The sequence below is a fragment of the Chiloscyllium punctatum genome, chromosome 27 (assembly GCF_047496795.1).
Source record: "Chiloscyllium punctatum isolate Juve2018m chromosome 27, sChiPun1.3, whole genome shotgun sequence".
Lineage (NCBI taxonomy): Eukaryota > Metazoa > Chordata > Chondrichthyes > Orectolobiformes > Hemiscylliidae > Chiloscyllium > Chiloscyllium punctatum.
The window spans coordinates 20,475,018-20,496,022 of record NC_092765.1 but is presented as its reverse complement, the minus strand read 5'-3'; the positions used below and the strand labels follow the sequence as shown (position 1 = coordinate 20,496,022).

Sequence of the window (21,005 nt, the reverse complement as noted above, 5' to 3'; positions counted from 1 at the left end):
CATTTGGCCCTCGATCCTGGTCTGCCATTCAATCTGATTATGTCTGATCATTCAACTCCGTACCCTGTTCCCGCGTTTGCCCCCAAAGTCCTTAAGAACTTTGTCTAACTGCTTCTTGAAAATATTCAATGTTTTGGCCTCGACTGTTTTCTGTGTCAAAGAATTTCACAGGCCCACCACTCTGAGTTCGGAAATTTATCCCCCTCTCAGACCTAAATGGCCTACGCTGTAACTTTAGATTGTGAGTCCCTGGTTCTGGACTCCCCAGTTGTCAGGAACATCCTTCTATAAGATTCAATGTTGCTACATCCAGACAACGAAAGAAAAGGAGGTCAGTTATGGAATAACCCTAGAGAACAATCTTTTGAATATCAATTTTCAATTTCTCTCAAGCAGGATGCATTAGTGGCTTTCAATGATTTTGGACTTGACTCATTGATTGGGGTTGTAGTTATGCCACATTTGGTCATGTGTTCAGTGAAACATCAATGCATTACATTTAATGAATTCCACAATGGCTTTATGAAGCTGAATTTTGACTGTAAACCCATGGTGAAGATATGAGGATATGTGGCCAAACTTTTGGTTAAAGAGAGAGGTTTCATGGAGTGACTTAAAGCAGGGAATGTTGGAGAGATAATGGGGCTTAAGCAGTTTGTTTGAAAGCTCATGAATGCACATCTGCCAAAGTGGGTTTGATGAAATTTGGATGTATGGGTGAGGAACTAGACTCAAACCCAGTGACTTTGGAAGTTTGAAGGACTGGAGGAGGCCATAGAGATGCAGAGACAAGGCTGTGGTGGGTTTGAAAACAAAGCCAAGGATGTTAAAATCATACCATGCCCACTGTCAGTCAACAGGTGCAGCAATGATGGGTGAACAAAGCTTGGTGTGAGTTAGGAGATGGATAGATGAGCTTAAGTTTCTGGGCCTTCACTCTACAGGCCTGCCAATGATCAGAAATACACATCTCGATCATTCTTTACTATTGTGATGCAGTGACCCTGATGGAATGCACATTTGCAATTAAACCTTTCTTAAGCAATTAATATTATTTATATAAAGGTTAGATGTGCCATACCTTGTACAAAAAGGAACTTGGGAATACTAATCTACTGGTGAAGAAGTATACAAATGCTAAGAATACAAAAAAAAAGAATCTGAAAAAGTAATAGTGATGATTAACTTTGTTGAAATCTTTAGGTTTTCATTGCATCACATCCACTCCCTGCTCCACACTTTTATATATCCTAAACGTCAGTTAGTTACTTCGACCTAACCACTATTAATATCTCTTGCTGCTGTAAGAAACATAAAGGTAAAGTCTCCATGGTATTGCCGCATCAGAGGGCTGCTTAGGCATCAGAGAGAGACAGCTGGTGATGGTTTAACCTGAGGTTCATGGCAAGGGGGGAGATTGAAATGGAGAGTCTTCAGCTGGTGTGAGAATTGAGCCCACTGTTGATATAACTCTGCATTGCAAGCTAGCTAGGCAAAAGTGAGGACTGCAGATGCTAGAAACCAGAGTTTAGGTCAGAGTGGTGCTGGAAAAGCACAGCAGGTCAGGCAGCATCCGAGGAGCAGGAAAATCGATGTTTCGGGCAAAAGCCCTTCATCAGGAATTGCAAACTAGCTGTCAAGTCAACTGAGCTAACAGAACTAACACTTCCATATTCTGAGGAGAACAAACATTTTGACAATTTTAGAAGTTAAGTTCTTAGAAATTTCGTGGGCAGCTTGGCAAAGGAACGACATGGGAACAACAGTGGGCATTTAAATCTAACGAACTGATTGAATTCAAACCATTCTCAGGTTGAGGAGATGTTAATCAGGAGCGAATCAATCAGTAATAGATAAAAACAAATCCTTCAGATATCCATGTGTATATAGAACCAGAGAGTATAAAGTCCATGGCCAAATATCGATAAGGGAGATGAAGAGAAATGTTTTTACTGAAAAAGACAGACATTCTGCTTGAGAAGGTATGTGGGAAACTGACTTCATAGGGAGTTGGACCCAGTCGTTGAGCCTGCAGACACACAATGCAGTGACATGGGACTAAGAACATCTAATCATTCAAAAAGTTACAACAGGTATGATAAGCCAAATAACGTCATGCTGTGCTACAAGTTTCTAGGATTCTTTGTGGAAATGACACTATTTATTTGTAAACTGCAGAGGGTTCAAACTGTAACTTTCATTTACCTGCTTCGTTTCTGCAGTGTTTGCCTGTTTTGTTAAAACCATCCTAATTTTGGAGGGCTAGCCATGTTTCATTGGAAAGTCTGAATGTTCAAATACTACTTGCAACAGGAGATCTAACCTCAGTTAATCTTGCATCAGCTTCAGGGCTTAGAGCTGTTTACTCTAGTGGGACATATTCCTGGAGCTTTTGTTTTTCACAGGACCTCCCAGCACTCATCACTCTGTTTCATCAAATATTATTTTCTCCTTCCCAGCCCCAATTAAAATAGTCACAATGAAAATGAAACTCTGCAAAATGTATACATATTGCAATGTAAGCATTCTGTACATTTTCCACTGGAAAATGTGAAAGAGTAATTGTTAATCTTTGTGCAGGGAGTCACAGCCCACTCACGGACTGGGCAATTGTGGTTTTTGACTGAAAGAAATGTTAGATAAAAATCTAAGTTGTAACACACTGCTTCCTAACACTGTGCAGCCTATGTTTAGCAAATACGACTGTAGATTTACAGTAAGCATGTGCAGCTACAGCACTGAATATTAAACATTTCATGACTGTAGGTTCTTTATAGTAATATTTTATAAGGGTTAGTTTCCAGAGTGTTGGAATTGAAAAACAAAGTTTCAGGATTAAACTTGTATACAACAATGTTGTATAGAACTTGTAAAAAGCACACCTTCTCTGTGAGAGCAGAAAGGATGTCGGTTTAGTTTGTTGTCTGAAAGATAGTACCTCTGGTAATGCAGCACTACATAGGTACCACACTGGGTACAATTTTACTGTACCCTGCCAGCAGGTTTGGCAGAACGTGGGGGAGGGGGTGTTAAGGTGCAAAATTGCCTGTGTGGTTCTCCCACCAGTCTCTGACCAGTCTGCAATTCTACCTGGGATGGATTTATCTTAGCAGGCATTCAGGGGCACAAGGGAGGTGTGGCTGGTCACCTGCTCAGGCCTTGAGTGGGAAGGTAAGGGTACCTCTCTAGTGAAGCCCCTTTCCACGTTCAGCTTATCTTTCCCTTTCTACTGCCCCATCTTCTTCCCCTCTTCCCCCCACCAGTTGCCCCAAGGCCTGTCTCTCACACAAATGCTGCTTCACCAAGTAGCCTCTCCAACAAGATCTCCATCCCCCTCACATCACTCTCCTTGCACTCATGGTCTAAGAGCTCTCACAACATAACATCATAAAACATAGGAGCAGAAATTAGGCCATTCGGCCCATTGAGTCTGCTCCACCATTCAATCATGGCTGATATGTTTCTCAACCCCATTCTCCCACTTTCTCCTTGTAACATTTGATCCCATTGACAGTCAAGAATCTATCTATCTCCGTCTTAACTATACTCAATGACCTGGCCTCCACAGCCTTCTGTGGCAATGAATTCCATGGACTCACCATTCTCTGGCTGAAGAAGTTTCTCCTTCTCTCCATTCTAAAGGGTCTTCCTTTTACTCTAAGGCTGTATCCTCAAGTCCTAGTCGGGCTGACCAATGGAAACATCTTCCCAACATCCACTCTGTCCAGGCCATTCAGTATTCTGTAAGTTTTAATTAGATCCCACCTGCCATCCTTCTAAATTCCATTGACTATAGACCCAGAGTCCTCAAATGCCTTTTATTCCCAGAATCATTCTCGTGAACCTCCTCTTAACATGCTCCAGGGCTAGTACATCTTTCCTGAGGTATGGGGCCCAAAATTGCTAACAATACTCCAAACGTGGTCTGACCAGAGTTTTACAAAGCCTCCGAAGTTCATCCTTGCTTTTCTATTCAAGTACTCTTGAAAGAATTGCCAACATTGTATTTGCCTTCCTAACTACTGACTCAAGCTGCAAGTTAACCTTAAGAGAATCCTGGACTAGGACTCCCATGTCCCTTTGCACTTTAGATTTCTGAATTTTCACCCCATTTAGAAAAATAGCCTATGCCTCTATTCTTCCTACCAAAGTACATGACCTCCTATTTTCCCATATTGTATTCCATTCTCATTCGGTAACCCTCTAAAATGGAACTACTGAGCGAGAGAGTGGAAGTCCTGTCTCAGTCAATCAGTACTGCTTAGACCAGAGGTGGGGAACATTTTCATGTTGGAAAGCCGCATTATGTTAGTTGTAATCTAATAAGGCCGCATCCAAGAAACTTCAATTATATATTCTTCAAAATTCACATTACTTTGTACAAATCTAACTACTATGTACTAACTAACTAAAAAAAAGAAAAAACAATGTTAATTCTAACATTAACTAACCTTTTAATGACTTTGTTGTGACTGCTTTTTGTGGAAAGCATTTAAATATTTGGTTGCAGCGTGGAGGTCTGCAGTTTTAGCTGATCCTCTAGATGGATATCCGTCATTTGTGACCGTAAGGGCATCTTGATTTTGGTTAAGTAGGAGAATGTAGATTCGCAGCAATAAGTGGTTGAAAAGCAAGAAAGCATTTTTCATGCACGTTGCCGAAGGCATGGGTATTCTATTGCATTTTTCCATATTTCAATTGGATTTTTCTTCGTGTCAAATAAGGACTTTAAAATGTCATCTTCTGAAAGCTCAATCAATTCCATCTGTAGTTCTTTAGGAGCCTTGGAGACATCGACTAGGTCAGGTTGAAATGCTAATTTGAGTGTGATGTCATGATTCTCAAAGTCAGAGAACCTTTCATTGCACTTCTTTTACACTCTGATATTTTAAATACATTCATTTTAAGATTAAGATTAAAAATAATTAAGGATGAAAAAAACATATTAATAAAAAAATTAAAGATTTGTTCTGCAAAATTTGGATTCATTCAAAAGGCCACACACAATGGCCTACAAGGCCGCAAGTTCCCTACCCCTGGCCTAGACTAAAGGCCATGGGGCTGTTGTTTGGTTGCATTTCCCACTGACACTATTCCCACCACCTGAAAATTCCCACCCTTGGAAAACTGTCCTAGAAGAGTGATAAGTGTTTGATTGAAGTGATCATAGTATGATAAAACGTTTTCTATTAAGTGGGAAGAAATGTAGTTCTGCCTGAGATTTAGTGTGTTTGTAGCTTCAGTGTCAGTTGTGACATGCAGCTATTTTAATAAGCTGTTTGCCTGTAGTTGTGTAAGTATTGATTGAAAGCTCATAACGTTCCTGTCTAGGGTATGACATCATGTAGTTTACAATCTGTAATTCAGGTGTGTTGTTAAAATTTGTTTGCCCATTCAGAAAGAATTGCCTTTTTGTTGCCAATCTTATCTGATTCTAGTCCCACATTAATCAGCATAACTATCCATGTTTGTCAACTTACCTATTTAAAATAAATTACGGTCTTGGCAGCGATGGTGAAGAAATATGAAACTTGCAACCTGTCAATCCTGGCTCAATTTGAGACATGGCCCAAAGATACATAGTCAAAGATACATGACATTTTAGCACAACTGCTTGAATTTTCTTCTAATGTACATTCTAGATGCTATGATGTGTGAACTCTCTGGAACATCCTATTTTATATAAACACCTTAGACTACAGCACAGGAATTGTTGGAGAAGAAGCTAGGCCAAGGATGGCTGTTTTTTTGGAAACTAAAGCACGGATTGGGAGTGAATCCTCGGTTGTGATTTAGCACACTCAGTTGTACATGAGAGTGTGAGCAAGGGGTTCTCAGCAAATCTCTGCATGATACAAGTGTAGGCTGGTTTGGATCTGATAATCAGAGTCCTGGAATCCTTGAGAATCCCCACTTGCCATTGTCAGCAACTTGGGTGAACACAGACTCTGCTCTTCTTTCCTGATTCTAGGCTGGTCTCAGCAGCATTTCAGAAGAGGTGAGTGTAAGGAGCTGGTTGATGCATTAGAATATCAGGACCATCTCTAACAGCAGCTATTGTGAGGGTATGTCATTTGACTCATGATTTATTATGCTGTTTCAGATACAGTTTCCTGATAGCAATGGCCTATCTGACCATGTGTCAAATCATCCGGGTTTATTGGTTTGACGGCAAAGAGCGGTCTGCTGACTTCTCAGGGTGAGTATAGGAGTAATACTTTTGTGTTTTTGATCTGAAATATTATTGATTTCTGTGTGATGTTTACTTCATAATGTGTGCGCTGATTTAACTGGTTGCCTCTATGTAAGTGCCTACAATATTAAACAATATCATTAAAACGTTATGATGTGGAGGTGCTGGTGTTGGGATTGGGGTGGACAAAGTTAAAATTCAGACAACATCAGGTTGTAGTCCAACAGGTTCATTTGAAAGTACAAGCTTTTGGAATGCTGCTCCTTCATCAGGTAGCTAATGAGACAGGATCATGGGACACAGAATTTATTGTGAAATATCATAGCATCATACAACTGATGAGATGTATTCACAAACCTAGATTACTATTAAGTCTTTAATCACTTAGAATAGGGACGTGTGTGTGTGTGTATAAGTCTATGAGGTGAATTTGCATTTGCAGATTTGTATTTGCAGGTACATTCTATTTTGTTCAAAAAGCACACAATCTGTAGGCAGTCAGTCCATGTGATATTTTATAAATTCTGACTTTGGAAATAGAACCAGTCTGACTCAAGGTTGGGATACAGATAGACTCTAACCTCACACCTTTTATGCATTGCCTGTGCTGAGAAGTCACCTTTCTTTTATATACTGATACAACTTTAAGTTGTCTCCGTACTGTGAGTTGAAAGAAGTTCTGGGATTTACATATTAATCAATCGAAACCTGCATCCCTACTTTAGGTGATTAACAGCAATCTAGGTTTGTTTAATACCTCGCCTCAGTTGTATAACTCTTTGATCTTTTACAATAAATTCTGCGTCCTATGATTCCTACTAGCTACCTGATGAAGGAGCAACACTCTGAAAGCTTGTACTTTCAAATAAACCCATTCTTGCCAAAAAGTTGGCAAGACTCCAGGAAATCTCGACAGCTTTTCTTCTCTCATGTGTGGAGATGTGAGTTTCTTTTTAAAAATGACTGAGGCATTGCTGGCAAGGCTAGCTTTACTGCTTTATATTAGTTACTGCTTAAGATGGATGTAGTGACTGACCACCTAGACCCAGTGTGGTCTTTGTGCTGCAGGTACTCCTACAATCCTGTTATACAGGGAGTTCCAGCAGTTTGTTCCACCAATAATGCAGGAAGGGCTGATCTTTGTTCAAGTCAAGATAGTGTATGGACGACAGCTGGGCTTTGTCATGTTGGAATTTTGATGGACCTATCCTTGTCCTTTTGGATGTCGTCCATCACTGAATCCCTCCCTGTCAACATTCTAGGGTTTACTATTGACCAGAAACTGAATGGGACTAGCTATATAAATGCAGGGACACCAAGACCAGGTTAGAGGCCAAGAATCTCAGAATAACTCACCTCCTGACTCCCAAATCCTTCTCACCATTTACAAGATTAACCTGGCAGCATGGTGGAATGATCTCCACGTGTCTGGCTAAGTGCAATTCCAACAAAACTGAAGAAGCTGAACACAAACCAGGCAAAGTAACTGAAGTGATTGACACCACCTTTAACCTTCACTCCTTTCATCACTGACATACCGTAGTAGCTGTGTGGACCATCTACAAGGTCTACTCCAATAACTCACCAAGGGTCCTTCAGGTGCACCTTCCAAACCTGTCATCTCTGTCACTAAGTGGGCGGCACGGTGGCACAGTGGTTAGCACTGCTGCCTCACAGGGCCAGAGACCCGGGTTCAATTCCCGCCTCAGGCGACTCTCTGTGTGGAGTTTGCACATTCTCCCCGTGTCTGCGTGGGTTTCCTCCGGGTGCTCCGGTTTCCTCCCACAATCCAAAAATGTGCAGGTTAGGTGAATTGGCCATGCTAAATTGCCCGTAGTGTTCAGTGAAGGGGTAAATGTAGGAGTATGGGTCTGGGTGGTATACGCTTCGGCGGGTCGGTGTGGACTTGTTGGGCCGAAGGGCCTGTTTCCACACTGTAAGTAATCTAATCTAATCTAGATAGACAAACACAGCAGGTGCATTTTGGCACCACCAAGTTCCCTCAAACTACATACCATCCTGACTTTGAATTTTATCACCAATCCTTCACAGTCACTGGGTCAAAATACTGAAATTCCCTTCCTAAACAATAATATAGGTGAACCTAGCCCCATGGACTGCATTAGTTGAAGAAAGTGGCTCTTCACCACTTTTCCAACAGCATTTTGGGATATGCAATCAGTGCTGGTCTTGTCAATTATGTCCACCATCCATGAATAAAGTTAAGAAAAAGGTTTGGAATGTGCTATTGAAGAGTCCATTGGTAAGTTGCTGTCATGTATCCCTTGGGCTATGGTGAGGAAGCTGATCACAGAAACTCCTTTATCCTCCATCTAAATGACTATGTACTTTAAAGAATCAGATGACGATGTGAATAGGTTCCAACTAGTGGTCAGCTATAATCTATCTCACCAGTTCAGTTTGGAACATGGTCAGGTATAGCACTCTCTACTTAATTGGACACTCCACTAAAATTACCAACTACAATAACTTATATTGTGTCTTAACCTATTGAACACTCTCAAGTAATTCTGAATTGGCGATAAAACAAAGATTTTGTCCTGTCCTTGAAGATTTTGTACATAGGTACTTTGTACCTAAGGTGGCTCCATGTGTGGCAACATTGTACACTTTTCATTTGTACTCCGTACTTGAGTACACATGACAATAAAACTTCAATCTAAATCTAAATGCCATTCCAACCAATCCGATCTCTTCTCCAATGACTGGGTTAGGTAAGAATGAATATCTCGGAATTCCTTACTTAAACCTTAAATCAATTTCTGTTTATCTTTGTAGCTGTCCCCTTAACTCATAGCCTCATGGCCAATGAGATGTGAAAAATTGGAACATTTGAACAGATCATGTTCCCCCCAAGAACGTGATGACTCAAAGATGATCTTGCTAAGTTATTTGAGCTGGTAAATAAGATGGAAAATTGAGATTCAGAGAATTATCTCACAGCAAGAGGATGACCAAGGGACATGGACTCATGCTCCTAAATATTAGGCCCATCCTAGTTTATTGTATATCCCTGATTTTCTACATTCTGCTACTGATGGATGAGCCTTCAGCTGCCCCCTGCATTCCGTATTTTTCTTTGTAAACCCCTCCACCTGCCTCCCCTGTTCTTCACCTTTAAGGATACTCCTTTAAAGTTTTCATCATCTGCTCTAAGTTTGGTATCATTCCTGTGAAGTGTGTTATGGAACATTTTTACTATGATAAAGGCAGTATGTAAGAGCAAGTTGTTTTATGAACACTTAATGGTTCCTGAAATTGTCATGCCACAGACCAGTCATTCTGAGGAAGGTCCAGGTTTCATAACCCAAGATAGCACACTACCTGGATTTCTGTTGAATTAATTTGGGATGAAAATGGAAACAAACTTGGCTAAATTTTCTGCCTGAGTGAATAAATGACTGTCTTGCATCCATGTTAAAATGAGATTGTAGCCCTTAAGTGGCAGGGTTGAATTTGATGCATCATGTGACCCTCTCTTCCAGTAGTTCTTGTATGCAATTGTTTCAAAATAAGATGGAAACTCAGATGATGATGACATACTGAAGCGCGTGCATTATTTTATGACCTTGGGAACACTTGGTTCTGTTAGACTTGAACAATGTTGATTGGAATAAATAAATTGCAGAAACTGAGGTAAAAGATCACTATGCAGGATACCCCAAAGATTGAGGAGGTGAGATAATGAAGACAATATTATATCATGAATACTGGTTACTTTGCACGAGGGCTGAATTGCATCAAGCTGGAGAACAGCTAAGAAAAGATAGAATCACAGCTTCAAGTTCCTGAAATATATTGAGCTGGAGTAACAAGTTGTGCACTCATCCTGATTGTAACCTGCTCAGGGATTCAGGGGGAGAGCAAGTGTAGAGGATAGTGGTGTTTGGGACTTGGAGGGTACAAGAGAGAAACATTTCACAGAAATACTAACCATTGTGGGATTGAATAAATAGATTGTATGGTTTAGAGCAGGAGTTGGTGATAACTTGCTAAGTTGGCTCTCCTTTGAAAGATGGAAATTGGATTTGTGCAGTGACTTATCATGAACTCAACACATCCCAATGTTTTACTTGTACTGCAGCTTGTGAACTCTTGCAAAGCACAAATTGATTGCTACATCCCCTATATTGCAATATTGCCCACACATGAAGAGAATTGCATTGACTGGACATCAGTTTAGAACATCCTGAGATTATGAAAGATGTTGCAGGAATGTTGAAGTTTACTTAATTAATCAACAAATTCTGGAACTATAGCGAGAACGAAATTCCTACTCATCCTTCTTTAAACTTCAGTGATTATAATCCTAACTGATCCAGTCTGTCTTTGCATGTCAGTCCTGTAATCCCAGGAATCAGTTTGGTAAACCTTTTGTTGCACTCTCCATTGCCAGAATATCTCCCTTTTGATAAGGAGACCAAACTTCACACAATACTTCAGCTTTTGGAGGTTTAGAAGCTCCTGTTGAAGAAACTTGAGTGAGCATCTACAATCTATCTTGTATCCAGCTCACATTGTCGTCATGCTGTGTCAGTGATGGAGGGAGAGGATGATTTAATGTGGTGGATTAGTGAATGATCAATTAGGTTGCTTTGTCCTCAGTGCTGTTGAACGTCTTGCACATTGTTGGAGCTGCATTTACCCAGGCAAGTGGAAAAAAATTCCATTACATTCCTGACAGAGCTGGGCAATTCCCATCTTGAAGATAAGGTAGTCCAACTGTGTCTCTTTGGCATTCGATGGTTTTAACCCATTGTCAATTTTCTGACCATCAATATCTTGAGGATCATCATTAACCGAAATTTAAGAATGAGCAACATAAACACTGTTGCTTCAAAATCAGGTCACAGGTGGGGTATTTTGTGGCAAGGGGGAGATGGCGCCATGTTGGTACAGTGACCAGTAATCCAGAGGCCCAGATTTGGTGACAACATATTGAAATCCTTTGTGCCTGCTGGTAGAATTTGAAATTAATGAATAAATCTGGAATGTCATGTTAGTCTCCGTTATGGTGACTGTGAAGCTATTGTTCATTATTGTTCAAAATCCATCTGCTTCACTACTATCCTTTTCGGAAGGAAAATCTGCTATTACAACCCATGGTGGACATGTAGCTCCAGATCGACACCACTGTGTTTGTTAACTGCTCTCTAGAATGACCTAGCAAGCCATTCCATTTGAAGGATAATTAGGGATGGACTGCAAACGCTGTCCTAGCCATTGATGCTCAGTCGACAAATACATGGAAAAACATGCACCATCCTCTATCAGTGCCATCCTGTGCCATTTTATTTTATCTTGATCAGCTGAGCCACTGGGGCCATGGAGCAGCAGATGGGGTTTAATTTAGATAAATGCAAGGTGTTGCACTTTGGTAAGACAAACCAGGGCGAGACCTCCACAGTTAATGGTAGGGCCCTGGGGAGCATTGTTGAACAGAGTGACCTTGAGATTCAGGTCCATAGTTCCTTGAAAGTGGCATCACATGTAGACAGGATAGTGAAGAAGGTGTTTGGCACGCTTGCTTTCATTGATCACAGCATTGAGTAGAGGAGTTAGGACTTCACGTTACAGCTATATAGGATATTGTGAAGCCACTTTTGGAATGCTGCACACAATTCTGATCGCCCGGATATTGGAAGGGTATTATTACTGAGTTTTGAAAAGATTTGTAGCTCAGGTTAAGGTTCTGGGTGTAGGTTTGCTCGCTGACCTGGAAGGTTACCCTACTAGGTAACATCTTCAGTGGGCCTCCAGGCAAAGCACTGCTGATAATTCCTGCTTTCTATTCATATGTTTGGGTTTTTTCAGGTTGGTGATGTCATTTCCTGTGGTGATGTAATTTCCTGCGGTTATGTCATTTCCTGTTCTTTTTCTCAGGGGCGGTAGATGGAGTCTAACTCGATGTGTTTGTTGATAGAGTTCCGGTTGTAATGCCATGCTTCTAGGAATTCTCGTGCATATTTCTGTTTGGTTTGTCCTAGGATGGATGTGTTGTCCGAGTCAAAGTGGTAAGGATACAAGTGAGAGAGGGTCATGTCGTTTTGTGACTAGTGGGTGTTCATGTATCCTGGTGGCTAGTTTTCTGCTTGCTTGTCCAATGTAGTGTTTGTTGCAGTTCTTGCATGGTATTTTGTAAATGACATTAGTTTTGCTTGTTGTCTGTATAGGGTTTTTCAAGTTCATTAGCTGCTATTTTAGTGTGTTGGTGGGTTTGTGGGCTACCATGATGCCAAGAGGCCTGAGTAGTCTGGCAGTCATTTCCAAAATGTTGTTGAGGTAGGGGAAAGTGGTTAGGGTTTCTGGATGTGTTTTGTCTGGGTTTGTTGCTGAGAAATTGGTGGACTGTGTTCATTGGGTATCCATTCTTTTTGAATACCCGGTATAGGTGTATTCAACTAGCCACCAGGATACATGAACACCAACTAGCCACAAAACGACATGACCCTCTCTCACTAGTAACCTTACATACAGGTAAGGAAGGACACCACTTCGACTGGGACAACACATCCATCTTAGGACAAGCCAGAGACATACGCAAGAATTCTTAGAAGCATGGCATTCCAACCAGAACTCTATCAACAAACACATTGAGTTAGACCCCATCCTCCACCCCCTGAGAAAAAGAACAGGAAATGACATCACCACTGGAAATGACATAACCAACCCAAACAGCTCCCTAGAAGGGCTATGCAAAGTAGTAACAATTTTCCAGCCCCTTTTGCACACTGTTATTATTTTATTTTCTTTTTACAGTTTTTAAAAATCAAATTCCCTTTTACAAGCTATTGTAGATTCTTCTCCCACTGCTGCTTCTGAATCCTACAATCCAATACTCTTGTGTGTGGGTGTATAAGGAAAAATATTGATAATATTTTTATTGCTTCCTTATCACTCACTCACTGATAGAAATTGTCACCATATTAACCCGTTAACTTTTCAATCTCATAACTACTTTTGTCCTAGAGTAAAAGACAATCACCATCATTCACTTTAAGAATGTCAAATATATGAAAGTAAGTTGCATCATTGGAAATTGACTCATTAGAAAGAACTTTGATAAAGGCAACCATTGATCTGAAATCAGTCAGTTTAATTTACATTTGACCTTTAGCTTTCATTTATGATTGGTGATATCATCTAGGTATGAAGTTTAACAAGTTACTGATGCTGGGAATGAAACCTGAAGGGTGTGTCACATTCAGTTGTATGCGTCATTCCCAGACGCTGGTCCTTGATTTGTCACCTAGTATTATCTGCAATTTCACAAGTACATCTCAGTTAAAGACAAAAAGCCAGAAGGGGTTTAAGTAAATTACGCATTGCTCTTTTGTTGTTTATGTACTGAAGTGTCTTCTCTTAATTGTAGGCCATTGATGGTGATCACACAGAAAGTAACAAAGTTGGCGTTTGAACTTCGTGATGGTAAGAAATTTGAAATGAAAGAAAATGATTCAGCTCATGTTTTGAGCAGTTTGAATACCGATCAGTCATCATCAAAGAGAAAGGTAGAACAGACCAAGGCTGATTAGGCCTATCCGTGATCCCAATCTAACAACATACTTAGATTATATAATCTGACTATGTGGCCCAACAGATCCAGGCCATTATTAGTGGTCCAAACAACTAGCATCCTCCTATGCCCCTTACAGCTAACCATTACAATATATCCTTCCATTTCTCTTAACCCGCTCTTGTTCCCTCTTAACTGCATCCATGCTACTTATTGATCATGGTGGCAACTTTCATATATTCCTATGGATTCCTTTTGAAAGAAGAAAGATTTGCCTTTAAGTAGCAACCTTCAGAAGCTTAGGATGGCCCAAAGTACTTACAGCCAATGGAGTACTTTGGCCCGCAGTCACTGTAAGGCCATGTTTATCATGTCTGCCACCACCAGATGGTGGCAGTGAGCACGCTCACGCAGGAGCATCGTTTGACAGCTAGCTGACATTCCTGGCCCTGCCTGCACATGGACAGCACCTCATTCTAGTGGCTGGATGAGGAGGTGGATCTGGAAGAAGGGGAGCAGACAGTTATGGGTACAGTCTATGTGGGGTCACTGCATCCACTGCCAGGGATGGGGGAGTCTCTGCTTCATCTGTCCCAGACTGTACCCTACCTCCTCCTCACCCCCTGACTCTCTGGCCCCCACAACCCCCATACTCCAGCCTGTGACATCAGCAATATATGCATGCACTGATGCTTTTCACAGCCCAGCTACATTACAGACCATGTCTGTGCAAGCATGGTGGCCATTTTCACGTGATAAATAATCACTGTGATGTAGGAAATGCAACAGAAGATTTGTGGACATCAAGTCCCCACAAACAGTAACATGATAATGACCAGACAATCTGATTTAATCACCGAGGGATAGACTTTGGGGATAAGCCCTTAGAATATTTTATAGGCGCACCATAGAAAGCATCCTATCTGGATGCATCATTCCATGATATGGCAACTGCTCTGCCCAAGACCACAATAAATTACAGAGAGTTGTGAACACAGCCTAGTCCGTCACGTAAACCAGCCTCCCATTCATTGACTCCATCTATATTTCCTACTGCCTCAGAAAAACAACCAACATTATCAGAGACCCTTTCAGCCTGGTTATACTCTCCTCCAGCCTCTTTCATTGGGTAGAATGTCTAAAAGCTTGTATACACACACTAACAGATTCAAGAACAACTTCTTCCCTGCTGTTATCAAACTTTTGAATGGAAATCTTTTAATTTTAATACTGATCTCTCTCTACACCTTCTCAGCAGCTGTAACATTATATCATGCAGTCTGTTCTGGTACTCTGATATACTTATATGGTCTGCCTGTAATGCACATAAGACAATACTTTTCACTGTACTTCTGAACACGTAAGAGTAACAAATAGAGTCAAATGCACAACATTGAACTTTGTAGACAGGAAGGCCTTTGGAATTTTAAAAATTCTTTCAAAGCATTCATTGCCCATCCTGATTGGCCAGAGGGCAGTTAAGAGTTAAACACATTGATGTGGGTCTGGAATCACATATAGACCAGATTAGTGGAGAATGGCAGATTTCTTTCCCTGAAGGATGGTAGTAAGATAGGTGGGTTTTTCCCGACAATCAATAGTTTCATGATCATCAGTAGATTCTCAATTCCAGACTTTTTAAAAAAAATTGAATTCAAAATTATGGCAGGAATTGAATCTGGGTCCCCAGAATGTGAGCTGAGTTTCTGGATTAATAGTCTAGCAATAGTACCATTAGGGCATTGCCTCCCCAGCTTGAATTTTCTAATTATTGCAGGGTTAGTTTGTCTGAAATGGGATGAAGTTGCACCTTTCCAATCAATCTGAATTATTTTAGTTAAAAATCACACAACACCAGGTTATAGTCCAACAGGTTTAATTGAAAGCACACTAGCTTTCGGAGCCATGCTCTTTCATTAGGTGGTAGTCAGATGACACACAGACACACACACAGACACAGGCACTCCTATACACACATACACACAGGCACACACACACACCCACACACACACCCTTACAAGCACACACACTCCTACACTCACACATGCACCCCCTCACAGACTTAAGACACTACACTCACTACATACACACACACACACACTTTCTCACACTCACAACCCCCAACCCAGACAGACACACACATACAGATAGACAAAGACCCACATGCACACATATATTTTGTGGGGTGAATTTGTACTTGCAGGGTTACATTGTACTTTGCTCAAAAACTGAATTCATGTAAAACTCCGTTATCTCGCTTTTTAAGATTAGAATCAATCTAAACATCATGGCATAGACAGAGAACACAGGGGGCTAACACCTGCAACATATTGTCTAGCTATCACCATTGTTAACAGCTAACCCGAGAATGCAACTTTTTAAACAAAGGTTTTGTGATTTACACATGAAAGAAGTGAAACTATCACGGTATTCTAACAGATGAAAGGTTTAACAGACAATCAATTTTTCAATGTATAATTTCAGTTACATCACACTAAGTTTTTGCTATAAATTCTGTGTTAGTATTGAACCCTCCACTATCACCTGATAAAGGAGCCATGCTCCGAAAGCTTCCAATTAAACCTTTTGGACTATAACCTGGTGTTGTGTGATTTTTAACTTTGTACATCCCAGTCCAACACCAGCATCTCCAAATCATGAATTATTTTAAGTTGTCAGGGTGCCCACTCCTGATTTGGCTTCTACTGCCCTCTACTGGAGATTTTCAATAGATTTCTGAGAGTTCCCTCACAACAGTCCCACCCTCGTGGGTGAAAAGCTAGCATAAGAATAGTGAACTTTGACCTTTTGTTTCTCGCTGCCCCCACATCCCTTCACTCCATCTTCCCATTCTTCCTGGGGTTTGGTGGGATTGGCCACTGAAAGAATGGAAAAGTGCAGCCAAGATCCTTTTATTTTTTTAAAAATTTTATTAAACAGTACAGTTTACAAACAATTAATATTAACAGCTGTATACAGAAAAAACAGCAATTTACAAGGGAGGGGAGCAACAAAGCCAAACCCCACTGTTCAACCAATTTTCAAGGAAATGAGGACAAACTTCCAAGGTCCTTTTAATTATGTAAGTAATTACTCTTGAACTGAATGACTTGTTAGACCATCTCTGATGGCAGATGAGAATCAATCACATTGTAGATTAGATTACTTACAGTGTGGAAACAAGCCTTTCGGCCCAACAAGTCCACACCAACCCGCCACCCACCCATACACCTAACACTACAGGCAATTTAGCATGGCCAATTCACCTAGCCTGCACATCTTTGGACTGTGGGAGGAAACTGGAGCACACCCACGGGGAGAATGCGCAAACTCCACACAGTCTGTCGCCTGAGGCGGGAATTGAACCCGGGTCTCTGGCGCTGTGAGGCAGCAGTGCTAACCACTGTGCCACGTGAGGACTTGTAGTGAGTCTGAGACACATGTAGGCCAGACTGGGTAAGGATGTCAGATTTCAATCCCTAAAGGGCATTATTTGTGATAATCGACGCATAGTCACCATTAGATTAGCTATTAGTTCCAGATTTTTGTTGGATTCAAATTTCACCAGCTGCCCAGGAGAGATTCCAACCCACCTTCCATAGCATGAGAGTAGGACTCTAGCCCAGGGACAATATCACTACATCTCTGACTCTCCTCAAGAATCTAAATGAGAAAGTACTCAGAGGGAACAGAACACTTCTTTGTTTTCTAATCAATCTGTTCAGAGATGTCTGACACACCCTTGGAGCAGGTGGGACTTAAACCTAGGCCTCTTGGCTCTGAGGTAGGGACAAAAGCACTCGACAGATGTAATCATCACCGATCTGGAACAGAAGGTCACGAAGTATCACTACAATAAACACATGGCTGTGACTCAGTTCGGTGTGCTCCCTTACCTCTGAGTTATAGGGCTGTGGAATGAAGCTTGAAACATTGGAATCTAACCTGAGTCATCTACTGGAGTAGTGAGGGCGTCAAAGATGCTTTCCTTCTGGAGAAGAGAAAAGAGAAGCTCATTTCATAGTTTTAATATCAATGGTCTAAATACTCAAGTGGCCCAGGCTAATTCTCTGGGGAGCTGGATTCAAATTGCAGCTGATGAAATTTAAATTCAATTAATAATATAAGTGAATAATGAAAGCTAGTCTCTGTAATTGTGAGCATCAAGTTACAGTTAATTATCATATAAACCTATCTGGTTCACTAATGCCTTTTAGGAAAGGGAATGTGCCATCTGTACATGGGCTGGCTTATATGTGATTCTACATCTAAAGTCATGCGGTTGACTCTGAAATGGCGGAGTAAGCCACTCAGTACAATTTAGGAGGGATAATAAATGCTGGCCTCACCAGGGACTCCATGTCTCAGAAAAGAATAAAATTAAAAACCCATGCAAGAGGCTTGCATTTAGATAGTGCTCCTTTAAACCTCAAGCTTTCAGTATTCATTATCAAGGGAGAGCTCCCCTGGTCTCCTTTGAAATAGGGGCCATATTATTCTGTGACTATCTGAGAGAGAAGATGAGCCCCAGTTTTACATCTCCTGGAAGGATGGGTCTGTAACAGTGCAGCACTACCTCAGCGCAGCACTGGGGAGTCAACCTTGATTGGGTCCTTGGCTGCACCAGTCGAGGTAAATGTGAACGATCCTGTGGCAATCCTTCACAGAAAAGCAAGAACAGAAGTTGCTGGAAAAGCTCAGCAGGTCTGGCAGCATCTGTGAAGAGAAATCAAAGTTAATGTTTTGGGTCCAGGTGACCCTTCCTTGCAACATTTCAAAGAGAAGCGTTGGATTCCTCTGGGAGCCGATCACATTCCCTCACCAGGAATCTCCAAGTGTAGCATTTCCTCGATTGTAGCATCCTGGTCAACATTCCTTCCCCAACAAGTCGCGGTACAATAAAGTTAACTTGCAATTAATGGGATCTACCTGTGCACCTATTGGCCGTGGTGGTGTTAAACTGTGTAAAATGAGTCATGTTGCAAATTAGATTGGTGCACTTGATACACATTGAGGTGTGTTGAGCTGCAATAATGATACATTGGGTCCCCAATTTATGAATGTTTGACTGACAAATGCAATGACATACAGAGGTGTCATTTTAAAGGCCCAACATATGACGGTTTCATGTACCTATGAAAAACAGCTATACGTTGTCTGGCATAGTGTACAAATCGACTTGTGAGTTGACTCCGGAACTGAACGTGTTTCCAACCCAGGCACTGCCTGTACAAGGGGTTTCCCTTTTATTCTGTGATAACTTCTAGGAAATCAAAGCATTTTATTGCTGTGCTGAAAAATTCCAAGCATTTTTGTCTTGATTCCATTCAGGTCTGACCCGAGATGAAAGTGAACTGAGTACATCTCAGAAACGTTTAGCGGTGAGGTAGGTATAGAATACAGAAGATGTGGGTTGGATTTGCAACGAGTGATTTCTTCGGAAAATAAGAATGATAACTGTTTTTGTGAGTAATACCATCCATCTGAAAACTTTGACATGTTAATCCAAACTTGTTAAACCAACACTTCCCAAACTTTCTCCCATTATGAAATTCAGTCGGACCAGAAAGTTTCATTATCGGTTTTACTGGTATTTCGTACTGGGACTGAAACCAGTGCTGCCTTAGAGTTTGTGAACCCAGAAATTTGTCTGGTGACCCTGTTAGCTGTTGCACCTCCCAGTTGGAAAGCTTTGCATTAATCACTTCCACCAAAATAGGGAGCAAAGAAACAGCTTGGTTTTATTTGTAACACTTTATGATATAATTTCAACTGTGCTTATTCATTTGCGAAAACACTTGTCATATTTGTTGGTAGTTTTAGGTAAGTAGTAAGGTACAATAACTTGCATTTATATAGTACCTTCAATTCAGCACATTTGCTCGAGGTATTTCACAGGAATATTACCAAACCGAATTTGACACCAAGCTGCGTAGGATATATGAGGGCAGATGACCAATGTTTAGTCAGAGGTAGGTTTCTGGGAGGGTCTTAAAGTAGGAGAGAGAACTAGACAGAGAAGAGAATTAAGGAAGGAATTCAAGAGTTGAGGCTGTTAGCAATTAAGACACATCTAAGAATGGTGGAGTGCTGATACATCAGCAATGTTTCAGATTGCAGAGGTTTGTAGAGCTGGTAGTGATTAGATGGATGGGGAGAGCTGGGTACGTAAAGGGACTTGAAAACTAGAGTGAGAATTTTGTTAGAAAAAATATCAGAGCTTCAAACCTTGGAAATGATTTTCTTCTTAATGGAGAAGGAGCTGGCTAGAAGTGAATTAATTATATGTTCTTAACTACAATCCAAAAGATTCAATGTCCTAATCCAGTGAACCTATAGCTTACTGTTCTTAATCTATATCCCTTTGTTATCATCACAGTTAGTTCTCTCTTGGTTTGATACAGAATAATGCTGAGGTTACATATAGCTAAGGATTTTGTTTCAAATGGGGAAGCCATTGACTTGAAATGTATTCTGACACCCGCCATTAAAATATATTTAAATGTCACCATCGACTGTCTTCCCCATTCACCATTGTCTTTCCATTAAACACTGTGATGCAACATCTTAATTGTATGTAGCTTTTCCTGTAACATTTTTGAATTATGATATTTTTATTGGTGCTTTCAGGCGAATACCAAGTCTCCTTGAGTATTTGAGCTACAATCTCAACTTCATGGGCATCCTTGCAGGACCTCTGAACTCATACAATGATTACATCAGCTTCATTGAGGGCAGAAACTTTGAGGTTGGAATGAACCATCCTGCCATTGGGAAGAAAAGCAACAAGTGCCCTCCAAATGAACCTTCATCTCTGGTATGCCAAAATACTGGACGTTGTTTTAGCTTTTCTTAAAATTTTCTTTAAAAGGTAAAAAGCACCCACATGAATTAATTGTTACATTTATGGACTGTAATGCTAATTTAGACTTTGTTACATTAGTAAAGGGGGATTCATGAGCAGAGGGATCTGGGTGTGTGTACATTTGGCATGGATGATTACAGGACAGGTTGAAAGAGAGTTTGTGAACTGTTCTTCTGCAAAAAGGGCATAGAGATTAAAAACATGGAAGTATTGTTAAACGTGGCACAGCCTCAATTTGGAGTATGGAGTCCAGTTTCCAAGTTTCAGTGGGACTTTATAGGGCCTGAGCCATGGGGGCTCTGGGGTGATTTCTCATGGAATTGGACAAGAATTCCAGCGATGCTCATCTCAACATCAGGAGCATTTCACTTCATCTTTTGCTGAGCAGCGATGCAGGTTTCTCACTAGGC

General features: G+C 40.9%; 1 protein-coding gene across 1 annotated transcript in view; it reads left to right on the top strand.

Moving 5' to 3' along the window:
• The window catches only part of LOC140453524 (lysophospholipid acyltransferase 2-like), a 69,954-nt gene that overhangs the window by 27,630 nt on the left and 21,319 nt on the right, over positions 1–21,005 (top strand). Inside the window, exons 4-7 of the mRNA XM_072548275.1 lie at positions 6,104–6,199; positions 13,587–13,642; positions 19,062–19,116; positions 20,361–20,547. Of these exons, the coding sequence (XP_072404376.1) occupies positions 6,104–6,199; positions 13,587–13,642; positions 19,062–19,116; positions 20,361–20,547 (394 nt within the window). The remainder of the gene's footprint in view (positions 1–6,103; positions 6,200–13,586; positions 13,643–19,061; positions 19,117–20,360; positions 20,548–21,005) is intronic.